This window comes from Genypterus blacodes, unplaced genomic scaffold (assembly GCF_046128005.1).
Source record: "Genypterus blacodes isolate CSIRO-AG114 ecotype Tasmania unplaced genomic scaffold, CSIRO-AGI_Gbla_v1 ptg000062l_1, whole genome shotgun sequence".
NCBI classification, from domain to species: domain Eukaryota; kingdom Metazoa; phylum Chordata; class Actinopteri; order Ophidiiformes; family Ophidiidae; genus Genypterus; species Genypterus blacodes.
In genome coordinates this window covers 2,193,451-2,212,563 of record NW_027466874.1, presented here as the reverse complement: position 1 = coordinate 2,212,563, position 19,113 = coordinate 2,193,451, and the positions used below count along the sequence as shown (strand labels likewise).

The window sequence follows — 19,113 nt, the reverse complement described above, 5'->3', positions numbered from 1 at the left end:
GTGCATGTTCACACAGAGTAGGATCCTGGCATAGCAGCCATTGGGCAAGACGCAGTGTGCAGGGTGGTCAGACAATCACAGAGACACACACAAACAGACAATTGCATGTCCTTCCACTGTGAAGCAGTGTTTATAACTGTAAAGGACATAGATCAAATCTTGTACTTTCCCTTGTCATGGAACTACTGGACTACATGGAATAGTAAAAAAAAAAAACCTGTTCAGCAGCGATCTTCATTACAGAACTAACAATCATGAAAAGGCAACACAAATAATGGTCAAATCTTATCCTCAGAATGAGAAGATATTACATTTGACACAAACACATTAACAAACACCCACACAGCAATAGACAATGCACAAAGACGCACAATGATCCCAATGGAAGCAGAGGTGAGGAGAAAACTGAAATTCCTAATAGGCCCAAGAGCAGGACAGGCACAGCCAGGGGGAGGAGGAGGAACACCGGTATTATGAGCTATATGGTCCCAACAGAGGCAGAGGTGAGGATAAAACCCAAATAGTTTAGAAGAAGATAAATGATTTTACTCAGAAACAAGCAGGAATGCAGAGGTGAGGATATGGAATGATGTTAAGACACCCAAAAGCAGGTCAGACACAGCCAGCGAGAGGAGGAGGACATTGAAGATCGTAGGTCGTAGTTTGTAGTCGTTCTTATTGAGTTGATTGAGCTTCCAATTAAAATTAGAGTTTGGATTATGGTAACATTTTGTAACACTATTGATGCACATACACTGTGCATACATTGCACATGCACAACAACTAAACCTCTATCATGTATCAGCTACACAGTATTTCACCAATTACATTGAAAGAAATGTATCTGTGGGAGTGGTAGATGAAAATGATAACCAGCAGGTTGAGAGTGACAGTGAGCAGCACAATGCTGGACAGCAGTGTTAAATGAGAAGAGGAAAGAGGCAATACGGGTTGAAGACATCTTCTTTTTCTTTCTTTTCTCAGATTTGCTGCTGACAACCACAAAAGAAATCACCACAGCTGGGTTGGCCCCTTTCTTAGGGGAAGATTTTAAACACTTCACTTTGTAACTTTGTTCTGATGGGCAGGTTGAAATGCAAGCTGCACTCGAAAAATGAATGGTAGGATTAAGTGTTCGTGTCAAGGGGTATATTAGGATTGGCCTTGACTGTTGTAGTCATAGGGCTGCCATCAGGTTGGTTGATGTTTCCCGTTTTGAGTTCCCAAGTCCACCACATTTGGTTACAGTTGACTCATTTATTCATTCTATGTATGTTATATATCCATATTCATTCAGTATATATATATATAAACATCGAACAAAAAGTTCGGAAATTTGTGTTTGGTAGATTATTTCTCTGTTGTAACAATGCTTCTTGGCAATACATTTTATACCGTTGGAAAGCCTGTTTAGTTCCCTTTTGAATGGGGCCCCATTTGTAAGGAACATGCATTTGTGGGATGAGCAGCACAGCTGAGTATGTGGGTTGCGCTCATGAAAAATTTGCCAAATCTTCTCTGCCAATGCCAAACAGCTTATTCTGCTGTTGCTATTGACTCTTGTTTGGTGTTTTTTGGTGGATTGGATGATTGAAGTCTATCAGTAACAAGGACGAAACAAGACATATTGGCAATTTTACAATTTATTCATTCACCACCAACCTTAAAACCTGAACCCATGAACCTTACCTGGCGTATGGCTGGTCCCTCTGAGAGCATGGATAGAGGGAGGGTGGGTCACAGTTCTGTGGCTCTTAAAACCCTCTAAACCTTAAAACCTTTTAAACTTTTAAAACCTTTAAAACCTTTAAAACTCTTTAAACCTTAAAACCCTTTAAACCTTAAGGTTCACATGTTACTGGCCAAAACATAAACATGTTTTTACAGCAGGCTGAAAGAAACCAAAATTCCAAATTGACACTGGACACTGTGTGTGTCACAACATCATCTTGGCCTCACAGGAGCCTGGCTGCAGTATGTGAAGGCTGACAATGAGTTTAACAGCTATTCAAAACCAGGGGTGTAAAACAACATATATCAAAGGATTTACAGTAGAGTTGCAATGGAAAAGCCAGCTCACTCTCTTCCCATCTGCTCTTGCTGGCAGTCACTGGGCAGCTCCTCGTTGTGCCTTGCTGGCATACTTGGCTTTTTGTTTGTTCGAACATTCTTTGACAGATCAGCCAGGAAGCCTTACGTTGCTAAAAAGCCTGTTTGCTGTGGACTTGATGACATTTTAATCTCACTTCTATGTTATTCATTGTACAAACAAAAACAGGAGAGTTAGTCATAAAGCTGAGCACAAACTCTTTTGCAGCATTATTATGTAGTGATAAACTCCTACAGTGTACAAAAGGGAAACTATAAACAATGGTAGACATGTTTCTGAGCCCCAGACCATCATCAAAACAAAATTGTGGTTTTAACATAGACAAGGCAACTTTATTTTTTGAGCATATTTCAAACATGAGGGGAAATCTTTGTGCTTCACATAAAAACATGTAAAAAGACATTTTCAGACAAAAGAATGCATTTAAATTTTTTTTTTTATTTATTTAAAACATTTTTGATCATTTAAATTAGAGAATAATCAACGAGCAACTGCAGCTACATTGTAAACTTCACTTATATTATCCATTACATCATGCAGGTTATTTTATTCATAATTTTTACTATGCTTAAGCCTCTAATTCATTGTGATATATTCTGTTTTTAAAGTAAATTTACACTATACGGAAACCTGTGGGGAAGTTGGCCATATGTCATAGTTCAATTATCTTCATCAACCAGATCATTATAGTGTAATTTATTGTATATTCCTAATGTTTTGTTAGGAATTTACACTATTCCCACACTTCCAAAGTGATTAAAGGTGTTCTTGCTTAGTGTACAATAAACAAAACTAATTCAACATGTTGTACACAATGTAAATTCTGCCAACCTCATCACATCATGTTGGCCTCACAGGAGCCTGGCTGCAGTATGTGAAGGCTGACAATGAGTTTGACAGCTTTTCTAAACCAGGGGTAGAAAAAGGAGTAGATGAGAGGATTTATAGTGGAGTTACAGTGGAATAGCCAGATTTCAACAGATGCAGCATTAGTTGTGGTGTCCTGTCCTCCAATAGAATTCAAATAATACGGAGAGAGACAAATTAAAAACACAACTAAGAGGACACTAAGAGTTCTTGCTGCCTTTATCTCTGATTTCTTAACAGTTGCAACCAAAGTGTTCATTTTAACAGCAGTAATTTTAGAGCGCATGATGCGTGCCTGTGCCACAGCCACCACAAATACCCTCACATAGAGAACTATCATAACAGTAACAGGGCATATGAAGGTAAGAATTATGTCAACTGACCCTGCAATGTAGCTTATTACAAACACACATTCATTATTGGACATCTGTGCTTGCAACAGTTGGTCCTTCAACATTGCAATGTTGTGAAAAACAGACAAACACCAACACATACACACACACATTTGAGCTCTGCTTGGTGTTATGATGTAAGAATAACGAAGAGGATAACAAATAGCTACATATCGGTCAACTGATATGAGCACCATGGTCCCAACAGAGGCAGAGGTGACAACAAAACCCAAATAGATGAAAAAGTTACACATGATTGCACTCTTTAACCAGCAGGAATGCAGTGTGGAGATTTGGAATGGCATCGCCAAGAAGCCCACAAGCAGGTCAGACACAGCCAAGGAGAGGAGGAGGAAATTGGTGGAGGTGCGGAGCTGCCTGCAGTAGGAAATTATGATTATGAAGATATGTCATACGTTGTTATTATGCTTATTCAGATTTGAATGAAGAAAATCCAAGTCACACTGTATAATAGCGATATGATTATAATCCCCATTGTGTAAGTGTTAGATCCACAATTATCTTATATAAACATGGAAAAACTAAATCCACCTGCAGATATTCTACATGACAAACATCCATATCATGTATCAGCTCCACAGTATTTCGTCAGTTATATTGAAGGAAATATATCTGTGCCTGAAGTGGGAGATGGAAATGATGACCAGCAGGTTGAGAGTCGCAGTGAGCAGCGCAATGAAGGACAGCAGTGTGTCGATGAGAATAACCTCAGAGGAAAGAGGAGTTGGCTTGCAGGAGGTGTTGAGGAGAGAAACATTGAGCTCAGCTCCCTCCAGTCCCTCCACCATCCTCAGAAGAACTGAGTATAGATATGAAAGGAGAGCTGCTGAAGTTTAGCAGCCCTCTGATTCACCACTTTGTAGGATGGTTTAATTATCTCATTTGTTTCTCGTTTTACTTACTGTTCCTGATGCCATCCCACTTCTTCCCATCTGATTTTTTTTTACGTATGACTCCTCCTACCCTGTCTCTTCCCTATCCCATCTTCTACTCCTTCACTTCACATTTGTCCTTCACAACTTTGTGCTTTCTACCTGCCACTGCCACCACATTCATTCTATAACTTATCCCACAAAGTCCTGCAAACTCTGCAGGACAGTGTTGGACAAGGTATAGAATTGATGTGGTGAAAATTCACAATTATAATTATATAATTGACTACACTCACAGTATCACTGACCAAAGTGGACAGAGTCTATCTAAGTCTCGAACAAAAACTGGTTTGGCTCTCCTGCCGAACCAGCAATTATGAGACTCTCCTGCAAATATGAGACTATGCTTCCTGCCCATTGGTGAGTTAGCAGTTATCAGCGTGTACTGAAAAGAGGTGTGTCTTTAGGTGTTCCAGAGTGCAGTATGAAAATGCTCTATTTCTAAACGTCTTAAGGATGGCGCAGGAACACAAGTGGTAATACTGTCAGAAAGATACACTGGAGCTAAGCCATGTAGTATCTTATAGGTAAGAAGTAAGACCTTAAAATCAGCCCTGGCACTGTTAGAAGGCCAATGTAGCGACACTAGGACTGGCGTGATGTGATCGAATCTGCAAGTTATGGTGAAGAGTCTTGCTGCAGTATTTTAAACAAGCTGCAGTTTTTTCAAGCCAGAAAAGAGGACATTCCAATAATCCAGTCTGGAGTGGACAAATGCATGAATTAGTGTTTCAGCATCTGCTTTGCTAAGGAACGGTCTGATTCTGGGGATATTTCGGATATGGAAGTCTGCAAACCTTGCCACATTGTTAATGTGGCTGCTGAAAGTTAGGTCCTCGTCAAATGTGACACCCAGATTCTTTGCCTTTGCGGAGCAACGGATGGCACCATCGTCAAAGTGAACTAGGAGGTGCTGAAAATTCAATCTGTGCTTCTTTGGCCCTAAGATCAGTATTTCAGTTCTATTGACATTAAGAAGCAACATTTTTTTGTCATCCAGCCTTTAACGGCTATAAGGCAGGACTCCAAGTTGGAGATACCAGAGTGACATTGGGATTTATGGAAACATTCAATAATGTGTCGTCCACATATAAATGAAAATCTATGCCGAACTTACAAATTATGTTTCCAAAAGAGGGAGCATATAAATTGGCAAGAGTAATGGGCCCAATACAGAACCCTGTGGAATGCCAAACTTTACACGATAGCGAGGCGAGTTCGGAATTATTTAGTGAAACAAAGTGAATCCTTTTTGTTCGGTCAGATCTATACCAACAAAATGCGAGACCACCAGTGCCAATGTGGTTCTCAAGAGGATCAAGTAGAATATTATGACCCACAGTGTTAAAAGCTGATCTCAAATCGAGGAGAATTAAAACCGAAATAGCACCAGAAGCAGCGATAAGAAGTAGGTTGTTTGAAACATTGGTCAGAGCGGTTTGAGTGTTGTTTAGGAGCCTGAAGCCTGATTGGTAGGCTCAAATGAATTATTTGACTCAAGTCTAGTCTGTAGGCTGCTACTAGAAGCTCAAGAATTTTGGAGAGGACAGGAAGATTGAAAATCGGTCTATAATTCTTTACAGTGTCTTGGTTTAACCTAGGCTTTTTAAAGGGAATTTATTTTTTTATTTTTTTATTTTTTTATTTTGATCCCAGGGGGAAATTAAACAGAGGTTTATTGACAGCTTTAAATAGCAGCATGCACAACCCCCGTGGAGAGTGACTTATTCATAATATTGAGCAAAGAATCCCCAAGCACCAGGCATGGATCCTTTACAATTTTAGCAGGGAGAGGATCAAGCAAGCAGATAGTGGGCTTGGAGTAGGCAACTAATTTAGATAAACTGGCCAGTGAAACCATCTCAAAGAGATTTGGGGCACAGGACAGAGGGTCCCTCATAGTAGCAACATCAGAGAGTGATGTCCAAGTGGGAGTAGAGTTCGTAAAAGTTTTTGAATTGTCAACCTTGTTTGTACAAAACTCCATGAAGTCGTTCGGTACAAGCTCAGAGTTGACTGTGCCTACAGGTTTGTTCGAAAGCTGTGTCACTGTGTCGAATAGGAATTTGCGGTTGTGTTTATAATCATTGAAAAATTTTCAATAGGTAATTCCAGCAGAGTAAAGTGCTCATTTATAATCTAAAAAGCTATCAGACAAGGCAAGTCAAAAAACTTCAAGTTTGGTCAGACGCCACTTCCGTTCCAGCCGCCTGCAGGCCTGCTTAAGTGTACGGATGTCACTTGTGAACCAATGAGGCAATTTGTCCCGTTTGTGTGAACTTCGCTTTAAAGGGAAAATAGACTCCAAAGTGCTGGATGATAAGAATTCATGTTTTTTGTTAGGGAATCCAATGAGGCCTCATTAGGTTTCAATGACTTTAGAGCTTGCAGTAGTTCCTCAGCAAGTTGACTAATAATGCTAGGACTTATAACACTGCTAAAGTAAGCATTCGACTTGCCTTTGTCACAGATCAATACATCAACGCGGTAGATGATGAAGGAATCATCTGATAATGTGGGCAGAACAGGAAATAGTTTCACACTGGTCACGCCTAGACCACGTGCTAGTACTAAGTCAAGTGTGTGACCACCTCTGTGGGTTGACTCTGAGGTATAAGGAGAAACTCACTGAGTCAACCAAGGTTGAGAAAGCTTTAGTAAGTGGATAGTTTCGACTCTCAAAAGGAATATTAAAGTAACCCAGTATTATGATGTTGTCCACATGAGTCACCATGTCTGTAATATAAATGGAGAATTCATCTAAGAGTTGAGTATAAGTGCAAGAGAACGGTAGATGACTACAGTACAGATGGAAATGGAAATTTGATTGCCTGCCTTAGAGGGTGCTGGGTTAGGAATTAATAGCTTGAAAGATGAGAAGTTTGTGCTGGCGCATCTTTTGTTAGCAAGGTTGAGAGACCGGTTAAATATAAAGCCTACACCACCACCTTCTCTGAGGCGCGTCCAGCATGAGCATTAGTAAAATTGGGAGGAGAGGCCCTCTTTGAGATGATGACCCAACAGCCAGGAAGCCTTATGTTGCTAAAAAGCCTGTGGACTTAATAACAATTTAAACTCACATCTGTGTTATTCATTGTAAACAAAAAAACAGGATAGTAAGAGTCAGAGCTGAGCACAAACTCTTTTGCAGCTTTATTATGTAGCAATAATCTTCTATAGTGTACAAAAGGGAACAATTGAAAACATTTTGAGCCCCAGACCATCATCTAATAAAAATTATGGTTTTAAGATAGGCAAGGCAACTTTATCTATAGAGCATATTTCAAACATGAGGGAGACTCCATGTGCTTCACATAAAAATAAGTTAAAAGATATTTTCAGACAAATGAACGCATATAAATTGCAAATAAATTGTATATGACATTTAAATTAAGAACAAACAAATCAAATCAAAACCTATTTGATCATTTAAATTAGAGAATAAAAGAATACAATGAAAGTGTATTACATCAAGGTACATTGTTTGTAGTTTAGCTGAACGCATTGGTGAACATAAATGTTTTTAGTCTGGATTTAAAAGTAGTCAGTACTGGAGCAAGTCCCAAATCTTCTGGAAGTTTATTCCAGCTATTTGTTGCATAGATACTTAAAAGGCAGAGCTGCAATTGATCATATGACTAATTAGGAGGCAGAATACTACAAATGCACAATTATGAACATCTTTATCTGAATCTTTACATATGCTGAAAGGAACACATGACCAATTACATTTAATACATACTTCACTAATATTAATCATTGCATCATGCAGGATATTTAATTCATAACTGTTACTTTGCTCAAGCACCTAATTCATTGTGATAGATTCTTTTTTTAAAGTAAACTTACACTGTTCGGATACCTGTGGGGAATTTGGCCATATGTCATAGATCCATTATCTTCACCAACCAGCTCATTATAGTGTAATCTCTTGTATATTCCCTTTGTTTTGTTGTGCTACACTTCCAAAGTCATTAAAAGTTGTCTTGCTTAGTGTACATTTTACAAAACTTCATGTTGTACACAATGTAAATTCTGCCAACCTCATTACATCATGTTGGCCTCACAGGAGCCTGGCTGCAGTATGTGAAGGCTGACAATGAGTTTGACAGCTTTTCTAAACCAGGGGTAGAAAAAGGAGTAGATGAGAGGATTCATAGTGGAGTTGCAACAGAATAGCCAGGTTTCAACAGATGCAGCATTAGTTGTGGTGTCCTGCCCTCCAAGAGAAAGCAAATAATATGGAGAGAGACAAATTAAAAACACAACTAAGAGGACACTGAGAGTTCTTGCTGCCTTTATCTCTGATTTCTTAACAGTTGCAACCACAGTGTTCAATTTAACAACAGTAATTTGAAAGCGCATGATGCGTGCCTGTGCCACAGCAACCACAAATACCCTCACATAGAGAACTATCATAACAGTAACAGGGCATATGAAGGCAAGAATTATGTCAACTGACCCTGCAATGTAGCTTATTACAATTACACATTCATTATTAGACAACTGTGCTTGCAACAGTTGATCCTTCAATATTCCAATGTTATAAAAAACAGACAAACACCAACACATACACACACACATTTGAGCTCTGCTTGGTGTTATGATGTAAGAATAACGAAGAGGATTACAAATAGCTACATATCGGTCAAGTGATATGAGCACCATGGTCCCAACAGAGGCACAGGTGAGGACAAAACCCAAATAGATGAAAACGTTACACGTGATTGCACTCTTTGACCAGCAGGAATGCAGTGAGAAGATTTGGAATGGCATCACCAAGAAGCCCACAAGCAGGTCAGACACAGCCAAGGAGAGGAGGAGGAAATTGGTGGAGGTGTGGAGCTGCCTGCAGTAGGAAATTATGATTATGAAGATAGGTCATAGGTTGTTATTATGCTTATTCAGATTTGAATGAAGAAAATCCAAGTTTCACTGTATAACAGAGATATGATTATAATCCCCATTGTGTAAGTGTTAGATCCACAATTATCTTATATAAACATGGAAAAACTAAATCCACCTGCAGATATTCTACATGACAACATCCATATTATGTATCAGCTCCACAGTATTTCACCAGTTATATTGAAGGAAATGTATCTGTGCCTGAAGTGGGAGATGGAAATGATGACCAGCAGGTTGAGAGTCACAGTGAGCAGCGCAATGAAGGACAGCAGTGTGTCGATGAGAATGACCTGAGAGGAAAGAGGAGTTGGCTTGCAGGAGGTGTTGAGGAGAGAAACATTGAGCTCAGCTCCCTCCAGTCCCTCCACCATCCTCAGAAGAACTGAGTATAGATATGAAAGGAGAGCTGCTGAAGTTTAGCAGCACTCTGATTCACCACTTTGTAGGATGGTTAAATTATCTCATTGGTATCTCGTTTTAATTACTGTTCCTGATGCCATCCCACTTCTTCCCTTTTTGATGTCTGACTCCTCCTACCCTGTCTCTTCCCTATCCCATCTTCTACTCCTTCACTTCACATTTGTCCTTCACAACTTTGTGCTTTCTACCTGCCACTGCCACCACATTCATTCTATAACCCACAAAGTCCTGAAAACTCTGCAGGACAGTGTTGGACAAGGTATAGAATTGATGTGGTGAGAATTCACAATTATAATTATATGATTTGATAATTGTGGAAATTTGGTGTGGGAGTGCTTCTTTATCTGATGCCTTCCCTCTTCTCCTGAAAGCACTCACACACACTTATAGGACCTCTCCCTACCCCACTCCTTCCCAAGGTCATCAACCACCACCTCTCTCCATGTTTATCCTCCTCTCCTTTGAGCTTTCAACCTGCTCTTGTCATCACATTAATCAATAACTTTTCTCACAAACTCTTGAGAGACAGCTCAGGAGCCACAGAGCTGAAAAACAGCTGACCTGTAGACCCCACACTCATGGGCCAGAGAGGTAATTAGTACAAATACATTCATGGGATGTAAATTGAGCAGATTAAGGAAGGATGGAAAGAGAAAATCTGCTAATGTAGCCCATCCTTTGACTACACTCACAGTATCACTGACCAAGAGTGGACAGAGTCTATCTAAGTCCTGAACAAAACCTGATTTGGCTAATCTCTCCCCTGCAAATATGAGACTATGCTTCCTGCCCATTGGTGAGTCATCAGTTATCGGCGTGTACTGAAAAGAGATGTGTCTTTAGGTGTTCCAGAGAAAAGGAGTGAAAATGCTGAAAATGCTCTATTTCCAAAAGTCTTAAGGATCACGCAGGAACACAAGTGGTAATACTGTCAGAAAGATACACTGGAGCTAAGCCATGTAGTATCATATAGGTAAGAAGTAAGACCTTAAAATCAGTCCTGGGACTCTTAGGAGGCCAATGTAGCGACACTAGGACTGGCATGATGTGATCGAATCTGCAAGTTGTGGTGAAGATTCTGCAGTTTTTTCAAGCTAGAAAAGAGGTCATTCCAATAATCCAGTCTGGAGGTGAAAAAATGCATTAAGTAGTGTTTCAGCATCTGCTTTGCTAAGGAACAGTCTGATTATTGGGATATTTCGGATATGGAAGTATGCAAACCTTGCCACATTGTTAATGTGGCTGCTGAAAGTTAGGTCCTCTTCAAATGTTACACCAACACTCTTTGTCTTTGCGGAGCAACGGATGGCGCCATCGTCAAAGTGAACTAGGAGGTTCTGAAAATTCAATCTGTGCTTCTTTGGCCCTAAGATCAGTATTTCAGTTTTATTGACATTAAGAAGCAACATTTTTTGTCATCCAGCCTTTAACGGCTATAAGGCAGGACTCCAAGTTGGAGATCCCAGAGTGACATTGGGATTTATGGAAACATACAATTATGGAAACATACAATTATGTGTCGTTCACATATAAAATCTATGCCGAACTGACAAATTATTTTTCCAAGAGGGAGCATATGAATTGAGTAAGAGTAATGGGCCCAATATAGAACCCTGTGGAATGCCAAACTTTACAGGGTAGTGAGGCGAATTAGGATTATTTAGTGAAACAAAGTTAATCTTTTTTGTTCGGTCAGATCTAAACCAACAAAGTGCAAGACCACCAATGCGGTTCTCGAGAGGATCAAGTAGAATATTGCATTACGATCATTTAGCAGACGCTTTTATCCAAGGCGACTTAAATTACCCCCCATTACAGAGTGGGGAGCATTTGGGGGTTCGGTGCCTTGCTCAGGGGCACCTCGGCAGGGACTGGAACCGGCAACCCTCCGGTTCCCAAGGGGAAGCCCTACCGACTGAGCTACTGCCTCCCCTCGGTGTATTGTGTATTGTGTCCCACAGTGTTAAAAGCTGCTCTTAAATCGAGAAGAATTAGAACTGAAATAGCACCAGAAGCAGCGGTAAGAAGTAGGTCGTTTGAAACATTGGTCAGAGCGGTTTCAGTGCTGTTTAGGGGCCTGAAGCCAGATTGGTAGGCTCAAATTAATTATTTGACTCAAGTCTAGTCCGTAGGCTGCTACTAGAAGCTCAAAAATTTTGGAGAGGACAGGAAGATTGAAAATGGGTCTATAATTCTTTACAGTGTCTGGGTTTAATGTAGGCTTTTATTCAGAGGTTAATGGCAGCTGTAAATAGCAGCATGCACAACCCCCGTGGAGAATGACTTATTTATAATATTGAGCAAAGATAGATAGATACATAGATCCTTAACAATTTTAGCTGGGAGAGGATCAAGCAGGCAGATATTGGGCTTGGAGGAGGCAACTAATTTAGAAAAACTGGCCAGTGAAACCATCTCAAAGAGATTTGGGGCACAGGACAGAGGCTCCCTCATAGTGGCAACATCAGAGAGTAATGTACAAGCGAGAGTAGAGTTCTTAAATGTTTTTAAATCATCAACCTTGTTTGTACAAAACTCCATGAAGTCGTTCGGTACGAGATCAGACTGTGGTTCGTTCGAAAGCTGTGTCACTGTGTCGAATAGGAATTTGGGGTTGTTTAGCAGCCCTCTGATTTACCTCTTTGAGGGATGGTTTATTAATCTCATTTGTTTCTCCTTTTCTTCACTGTTCCTGATGCCATCTCACTTCTTGCCATCTGTTTTTTTTATAGCTGACTTCTCCTCTTCCCTATTCGATCTTCTACTCCCTCACTTCATAGTCACATAATCTTGCCAAACTCTCTTGTCTTCAGAGCAATTACATACTTATCATGTCCAGGTTCACACACAGCAGGGTACTATTCTCATATTGTGACAACCACACCTGAATTAATCTGTTTTGTTGTTGTTTTTACGAATCTTGATGTAGGAGAATGTCCTGCCATAAGCCAACACTGGGAATTGTACTGTGTGTAGCGATGCAGTGTGCACACTAATTAAGTCTTGACACTTTGCCCCCAATAAATAGGATGACCTTAATGCAGGGGAAACTTTTGTTGTACTTGTACCATAACAATACAGACCATCTTAAATTAAAGCAGGTAACCCATGCACACACAAGGAGAAATTGTGAACTCCTCACAGAGAGCCCCAGGTGAATTTTGACCTCGTATTAACCACTCAGAAACTGACTGCCCCTGTGACAGCAATAGTTGAAACTTGCTGATGTAAGGCGCACTTATTCCAGATTTGGGAATTGTGTATCACCTAAACCCAGGCTTGCACTCCTACAGTAGTTTAACAATAATATAATGATAGCATGAATACTCAGATCAGTCATTGCATTTTATCCGGCATTTAGGTGGAAAACACATTAAATTACGAGCATTTGGCAGACGCTTTTATCCAAAGCGACTTACATTACATTTACCACCCTTCGCAGAGGGGGGAGCAATTGAGGGTGCGGTGCCTTGCTCAGGGGCACCTCGGCAGGGACTCGAACCAGGGCTCAAACCGGCAATCCTACGGTTCCCAAGCAGAAGCTCTACCCACTGAGCTACTGCCTCCCTACAACACATCACATAAACTACTGTATCTTGTCGTAGGGTTATTTTTGTATTTTTCAAATGTATGTGTCAGGTAAAGCCTCATAATACTAATGTCACAAGGTGCCAACAACATATGAGACTTTTCCTTGTCTGACATTAATTTCCTGCTCTTCGATCCATGCCTATGGAAGTGTGAATAAAAGAATAAAAAAGCGGAGCAACCCATACACAACACAATTTACTCTTTTCGAAACTATTGCATCATGTGTTAATGAGATCAGCTTGTTTTTGTATGACGTGTTTACATTTTAACGTTATATTTTCTTAACACCCTTGATTGGTCCAGTGCCTCTGTGGTTTGACAAGTCATTATTTATCAAGAAGGTGTGAAGAGGGACCTTTGTAATACATAGCTCATCATTGGTAATGACATGTTGTGTTCTGTTTTGGGAATATGCTCTCATAGGTATTGTGTGTGGGTGAGGGTGTGTGTGTGTGTGTGTGTGTGTGTGTGTGTGTGTGTGTGTATGTGTGTGTGTGTGTGTGTGTGTGTGTGTGTTTACGCACACCAGTGAAAGTTGGAGGCCTAATCAGGGGTGTTAATCAACAATTAGAGCTGTAACTTGCCACAAATACGACACAAATAATACTAGTGAAATGTAAACATAATATATAAAACAGGCTTATGTCTAAAAAAAACAGCAATTAACATTTAACACGCTTTGCTTACCCAGTATGATATGATATATGTCTTTCCACACCCACTTAATGCAAAAATGTCAAGTAAATCCTCTTGGAACAATTTTACTCTGATGATAAATGATACAAAATAATCTATTGTATTGAGTGAACGCTATCTAACCCTGATACACTGGAGTTTTATTGCCACAGAATAAGATGAAAACAAGTATTTGGGATGGTTTAAATTAATTTAATTTATTTTCTCTGAGAGGAATTTGAGAAAGGTATGCATAGATTATTCAAGGCACCTGGATCTTCACTGATTATCACTAGCCTACATTGAAACTTTTGTGATACCATTCGGAAAGATTGGGAGATTTAATAGGATTGTGACGTCAGCATCGTTCCAGAGTAAAGCTCTCCATGAGATAGCGTGTGGAACTCTTTTTGTGGGAATGTACTCATATTTAGCCATAAAATCAAACACAAGAAAAACTTGTGCCGGTTTGAGTCCCATAACCGTGGCCACTGGGAATACACAAACATTTATTCAGTTTCGTTTAATGTTGGTGTTTCAGGAAATCTAAACAATCGGTGTTTAATTTTGTGGTCTATCATATTTGTTTTGTTTATGCATTAGGGTGTCTCACTTCACTATCACTTTTACACACATTCAATGATCCTTGCGTCAACTGTGGTTTTTTGTAGCCACTTTCTGTCACAGTGCTTGAAGTTTTACATTAAAAAAGAACGTAAATTGCGGTTCCGCACTGACGAGCAGCGCCACCTAGTGTCTGCTCGGCTAAACTACCCGACTAGCTTCAAGATGGCCTCGCTTTTCAGCCCACCGCTGCACAGACAGAGACACCAGTTTATCATCGATTTTGTAAAGAGAGACAAGCCCAAAAAGGTAGCCAAAGATAGGAGCGTCAACATTTAGCACTTGTGTTTTAGCGGCATTGGGGAATTTAGCGTTTCCAGGTAGCGCTTACTCGGAAAGCTACTTATCTGTGCTAGCAGGCGGAGACATTCAATGTAACTCCAATTATGTTTGTGACGTTTCTTGAGAATGTAGGTCGTTGGCCTTTAAAAGTGACGTTTTATAACTGTTTTGGTGTCGAAGACATGTTTAATATAAATGTGAGACTGGCCGTCCTTTGTGTTTTTATTATTTATTATTAGTTTTATAAAATTTGAATCTTTTGGTCACCATAAAAGCGATACATCACCGATAGATGGCACTGTATCACAGGACAGCGACAAACAAATGCCTTGAAATAGAACTTCACATTTACTAAACTGATGATTGAATCTCACGACGTCGTGCAGGGACATTCCTCGTTAAGAACCTGCTTTTAATAGCATATGGCCACAATACAGACATGCTATTGGTACCTTGGATGTTTCTCTGAAAATCGTGTTTTGTCACTATTAAGGTAGACTTGGTAATTGGAATCAGAAGCCATGTTCTCTGCCTTCACTTCACTTTACTCTGTCTCGTGTTTTGTTGTGTGTTTGGTTCATGTTTGATGACTTGTCCCTCTTCACATTAGGTGGTGGATCTGGGCTGCAGTAAGTGCTGTCTCATCAAAAACCTGAGGTTTCACCGTGAAATTGAGTTGCTGGTTGGAGTGGACATCAACCTTGCAAAAGTCACCAAAAAGATGTATGTATGTCTATATAATGATTGCTTACACTGGTTCCTCGATCAGTGTAATTTATGTGATGTATATTAAAACATGTCGTCTGAACCAAACCATCTCTTAAATGTTTGATAACTCATTTAGTGGGCTGCATAGAAACATACATTGATATTATTTATATTTTCAGGCACGAACTAGCTCCTCTATCAACCGAGTATCTGCAGCCACGTTGTAGTCCGCTGAGTATTGAGCTTTACCAGGGCTCAGTCACAGAAAAAGATGCCCGCCTCAGAGGATTTGATCTGTTGACCAGTGTAGAGCTGTAAGTTGTCCTTTGGGCTGTTCATATTATTTTGACACACAGTGTCTGTAAGTATTTTGTCAACGTAGTGTTCCATACTCTTATTTGTCTGGATCTGCCTTTTGTTTTTGCTTCTCCCCATTTTCCCTCCTGGTTGTCTTCCAGCATAGAGCACCTTCCTCTCGCAGATGTAGAGCGATTCTCTGAGGTGGTGTTTGGTTACATGACCCCCGTGTCGGTCATCATCAGTACCCCAAACTCTGAATTCAACCCCCTGCTTCCTGGACTGACTGGTTTCAGGCACAGTGATCACAAGTTTGAGTGGACCAGAGCTGAATTCCAGTCTTGGTAGGACATTTGTTACATGTATATGTTTGAAGACATTTTGACCATGTTGGAGCAGCAGATGAAGATGAATGTGTGAGGAGGTTACTGTATATGCACCCAAACACACATCAGCATCCTTCCAGGGCCTAAAAATGTCTACAGTATTAGTTTTGTTACAGTAAAACATCACCATCCACGTTACCTCACCCCCCAGGGCTATGAAGGTGTGTGAAGAATTTGGCTATGAGGTGCAGTTCACTGGTGTGGGACAGGCACCACCAGTCCAACAGGAACGAGTTGGCTTCTGCTCCCAGATCGCTGTGTTTCAGAGGCGAGGAGGAAGGCTGGGCCTCAATGTCCAGTCCAGTGATGATCCAAATCAGGTGTTTTCTTATAAACTGGTAAGTAGATTTTTCTTTTTTACAGGTGGGAGTGTGTGAAATGTTTGAGATGGACATAGTTTGGACATAGTCGGAGAGCACACGTGAACATGCTTAGAAAATACCCCCCCCCATGTAGACTCATAACCCTTACTCAGGAACATGGATAATGCTCTGTCAGCAACTATAAAGTAAATGTAAACTGAATAGTCCCAGAACATGAAAAAGTTAAGGGACAGCAAGTAATCTAGTGACCTTTGCTGCTATCTGCTGGTGAGTATTAAGAATTGCATTATTGGCAGACATTCTCTTGGCATATGTTTCAGCTCATCCTTACTGTCCTCTTGAGCTAATTGTTGATTAATTCCTCCACAGATAAGAGATATCATTATACTATCATATATATATATATACACATTTAAATAAGCATGTATAAATGAATCATATACATGCTTATATGTTGATGTATGTTTTCCACACTAGCTGTATAGTGTCACCTATCCCAGCTTGAGAGACAACAACATCTTGAGGAGGGTGTTGGTCTGCGAGGTGCTCTACTGGGCAGAAAAGCTGAAGAGAGGATGGATGGAGAAGAAGACTGATGGGGGTGATGAAACCTATACTCTCTCCAAAACGCTCTCTAAGAGGCGTTTTGGGTTTGAGAATATGCACGAGCGTTTGGAGCCTGACATGGACAGAAGTCAAAGATACTGTTTATTTATGTAGGCGTTGTGTGATTTTAACCTAAATCCCAGAGGTAGATTATAAGATGACTACATCACTCAGGCTACTCACCAGATCTAACCTTTCACCCTTTGCCAAACATTTAAGAAAAGGTTTGGAACCATGAAAAGGAAAACTTCTTTGACACTTGGATAGAAATCAGTTCAGCACTGTCGGTAGAAGTTTGTGGAGATAGAAGTAGATAAGCCTCTGTTGAGAGTAAATGCAAGACCTAAATATTTCTTTGCTAGAGTTAGAACTTATCAATCAACCCTCTTATTAAGACACGTAAAAAGTGACTCTAAATATTGAAATGTGTATAAGCATTTCGAAACGCCAGGATGGATTCTTAGCCAATAGCTTTGATAAAATATTTCCTTTTTTATAATGGCTCAAACTCCCACAACACAAAACAGCGTGTGAGGAAGAGACGAAGACATCTGCAGGAAGGTGTGAGGGAGCTGCTTCAGAGGATGAGGAGGGAGTGTACGAGGAGGCGTTTTGGACAGACAGCGGAGGACAAGAGACCAAACAGCGACGGTATGTTTCTGTGGAGATGAGGAGGAAGACGAGAGATGAGGAGGAAGAGTGTTACCACAATGGGTCAGAATGCAGGTCTTTGTGATGCACCGACCTGTGAGGGTGTCGACTTCCTTCGCCCCACAGACTAATTAAGAACTTACAAAACACAAAAACTAATTTCAAATACCTATTTCACAATAAATGATGTTTGTATGTATGTAGTCTTTGTTGCTGCCAGTACAAACAGCTGTTTCATGTGGATTTAGTGTGGGTGCTTCATATGAATAGAACCATGTTGGTTATATTTCTTTCTGTTAAGGTGGTATTTAAGCATTGCACAGCCTTGGCCTCCAGTTGGAGAACATTCTGGAGATGACTCGTCATTTTTGCTGAATAATGTTCTGACGCTGCTGTGTGTTGTAGGTGTGTGTGTGTGCCCCTGGCCCTGCTGTGCTCCTCCTGCCCCAAAGTCAGCTCCCTGAGTGGAAGTCTTACTAACCTCAGACACCTCCTGTTGGATGAGCCCTCAGTAACGCTGACTCAGGACGGCTCTGCTGTGCGCCTAATGGACAAGGAACAAGGTATGCAATATAAACAAGTCCACCTTCAATTTATCCTGGCGCCCCACTGTGACGACATCATCCACGGTTCTTAAAGTTGTGTTAGTGATGTTGTGTTGTTAGCTGTGTGTTAGTGATGTCATTAACAACTGTGACATCATTCATTGTTGTCCATTCTTGTCTCCCATCTCTCACTACTATCATTTGTTATGCTGAAAAAAACGTAAAATAAAAATGTAAATGAAATAGACTTGCATTGTTGCGCCTAGGTTTCCGCCAGGTTTGGAGGCAATTGGAGGAATGGTGCTCGTTGTATTGCCAGACACACATGCACACACAAGCTCTCCAATTATAGAAGGATTACCCAAGTACACCACTACCATCGCTCTGAGTGCTCCTCACTCTATAATATACTTAATTAATCACATGTGGCTGAAATTAAGAGCTTGCAAGATGAAAATACATGTAGTGACAGCCTACCCTCATCCCCTATAATCATTGATTCACACTACAAATCTAACCTGCTGCTTGTGTTCAACTCTTGACCATAGTATTGAACTGACCATCGTTTTAAGTATTGTGACACGTGTTCTTGATTTATGCTCCCAGAACAGGAAGAAGCAGACAACGATGACCTGGAGGATTCTGGGTATACGGAGATGAGCCACTGTTCCCTCGGCGCTGTGCAAGAGGAGGACTGGGAGGCCGATCTGTGATCTTCAGGGGAAATACAAGCAAGTGTGTGACCCATTTCATTAGGGTATAACTAAGAAGAAAT

The 19,113-nt window shown here is 40.5% G+C and overlaps 3 protein-coding genes across 3 annotated transcripts; 1 reads left to right on the top strand and 2 right to left on the bottom strand.

The window, feature by feature from the left end:
- Positions 1 to 2,945: 2,945 nt before the first annotated feature.
- LOC143003621 (trace amine-associated receptor 7e-like) lies at positions 2,946 to 4,178 on the bottom strand. Its single transcript, XM_076154393.1, has 2 exons — positions 4,009 to 4,178; positions 2,946 to 3,747 (listed from the first exon to the last, which is right to left on the bottom strand). The coding sequence occupies exons 1-2, from the start codon at positions 4,176 to 4,178 to the stop codon at positions 2,946 to 2,948; spliced, it is 972 nt and encodes a 323-aa protein (XP_076010508.1).
- A 4,191-nt stretch (positions 4,179 to 8,369) lies between these two features.
- LOC143003620 (trace amine-associated receptor 13c-like) lies at positions 8,370 to 9,601 on the bottom strand. The gene is made up of 2 exons (XM_076154392.1): positions 9,432 to 9,601; positions 8,370 to 9,171 (listed from the first exon to the last, which is right to left on the bottom strand). Exons 1-2 carry the CDS (start codon positions 9,599 to 9,601, stop codon positions 8,370 to 8,372), a joined length of 972 nt encoding a protein of 323 aa, XP_076010507.1.
- Positions 9,602 to 14,705: 5,104 nt separating this feature from the next.
- On the top strand, positions 14,706 to 19,051 carry henmt1 (HEN methyltransferase 1). Its single transcript, XM_076154391.1, has 9 exons — positions 14,706 to 14,789; positions 15,433 to 15,545; positions 15,710 to 15,844; positions 15,989 to 16,171; positions 16,365 to 16,551; positions 17,014 to 17,230; positions 17,670 to 17,803; positions 18,206 to 18,356; positions 18,945 to 19,051. The coding sequence occupies exons 1-9, from the start codon at positions 14,706 to 14,708 to the stop codon at positions 19,049 to 19,051; spliced, it is 1,311 nt and encodes a 436-aa protein (XP_076010506.1).
- Positions 19,052 to 19,113: the final 62 nt, after the last annotated feature.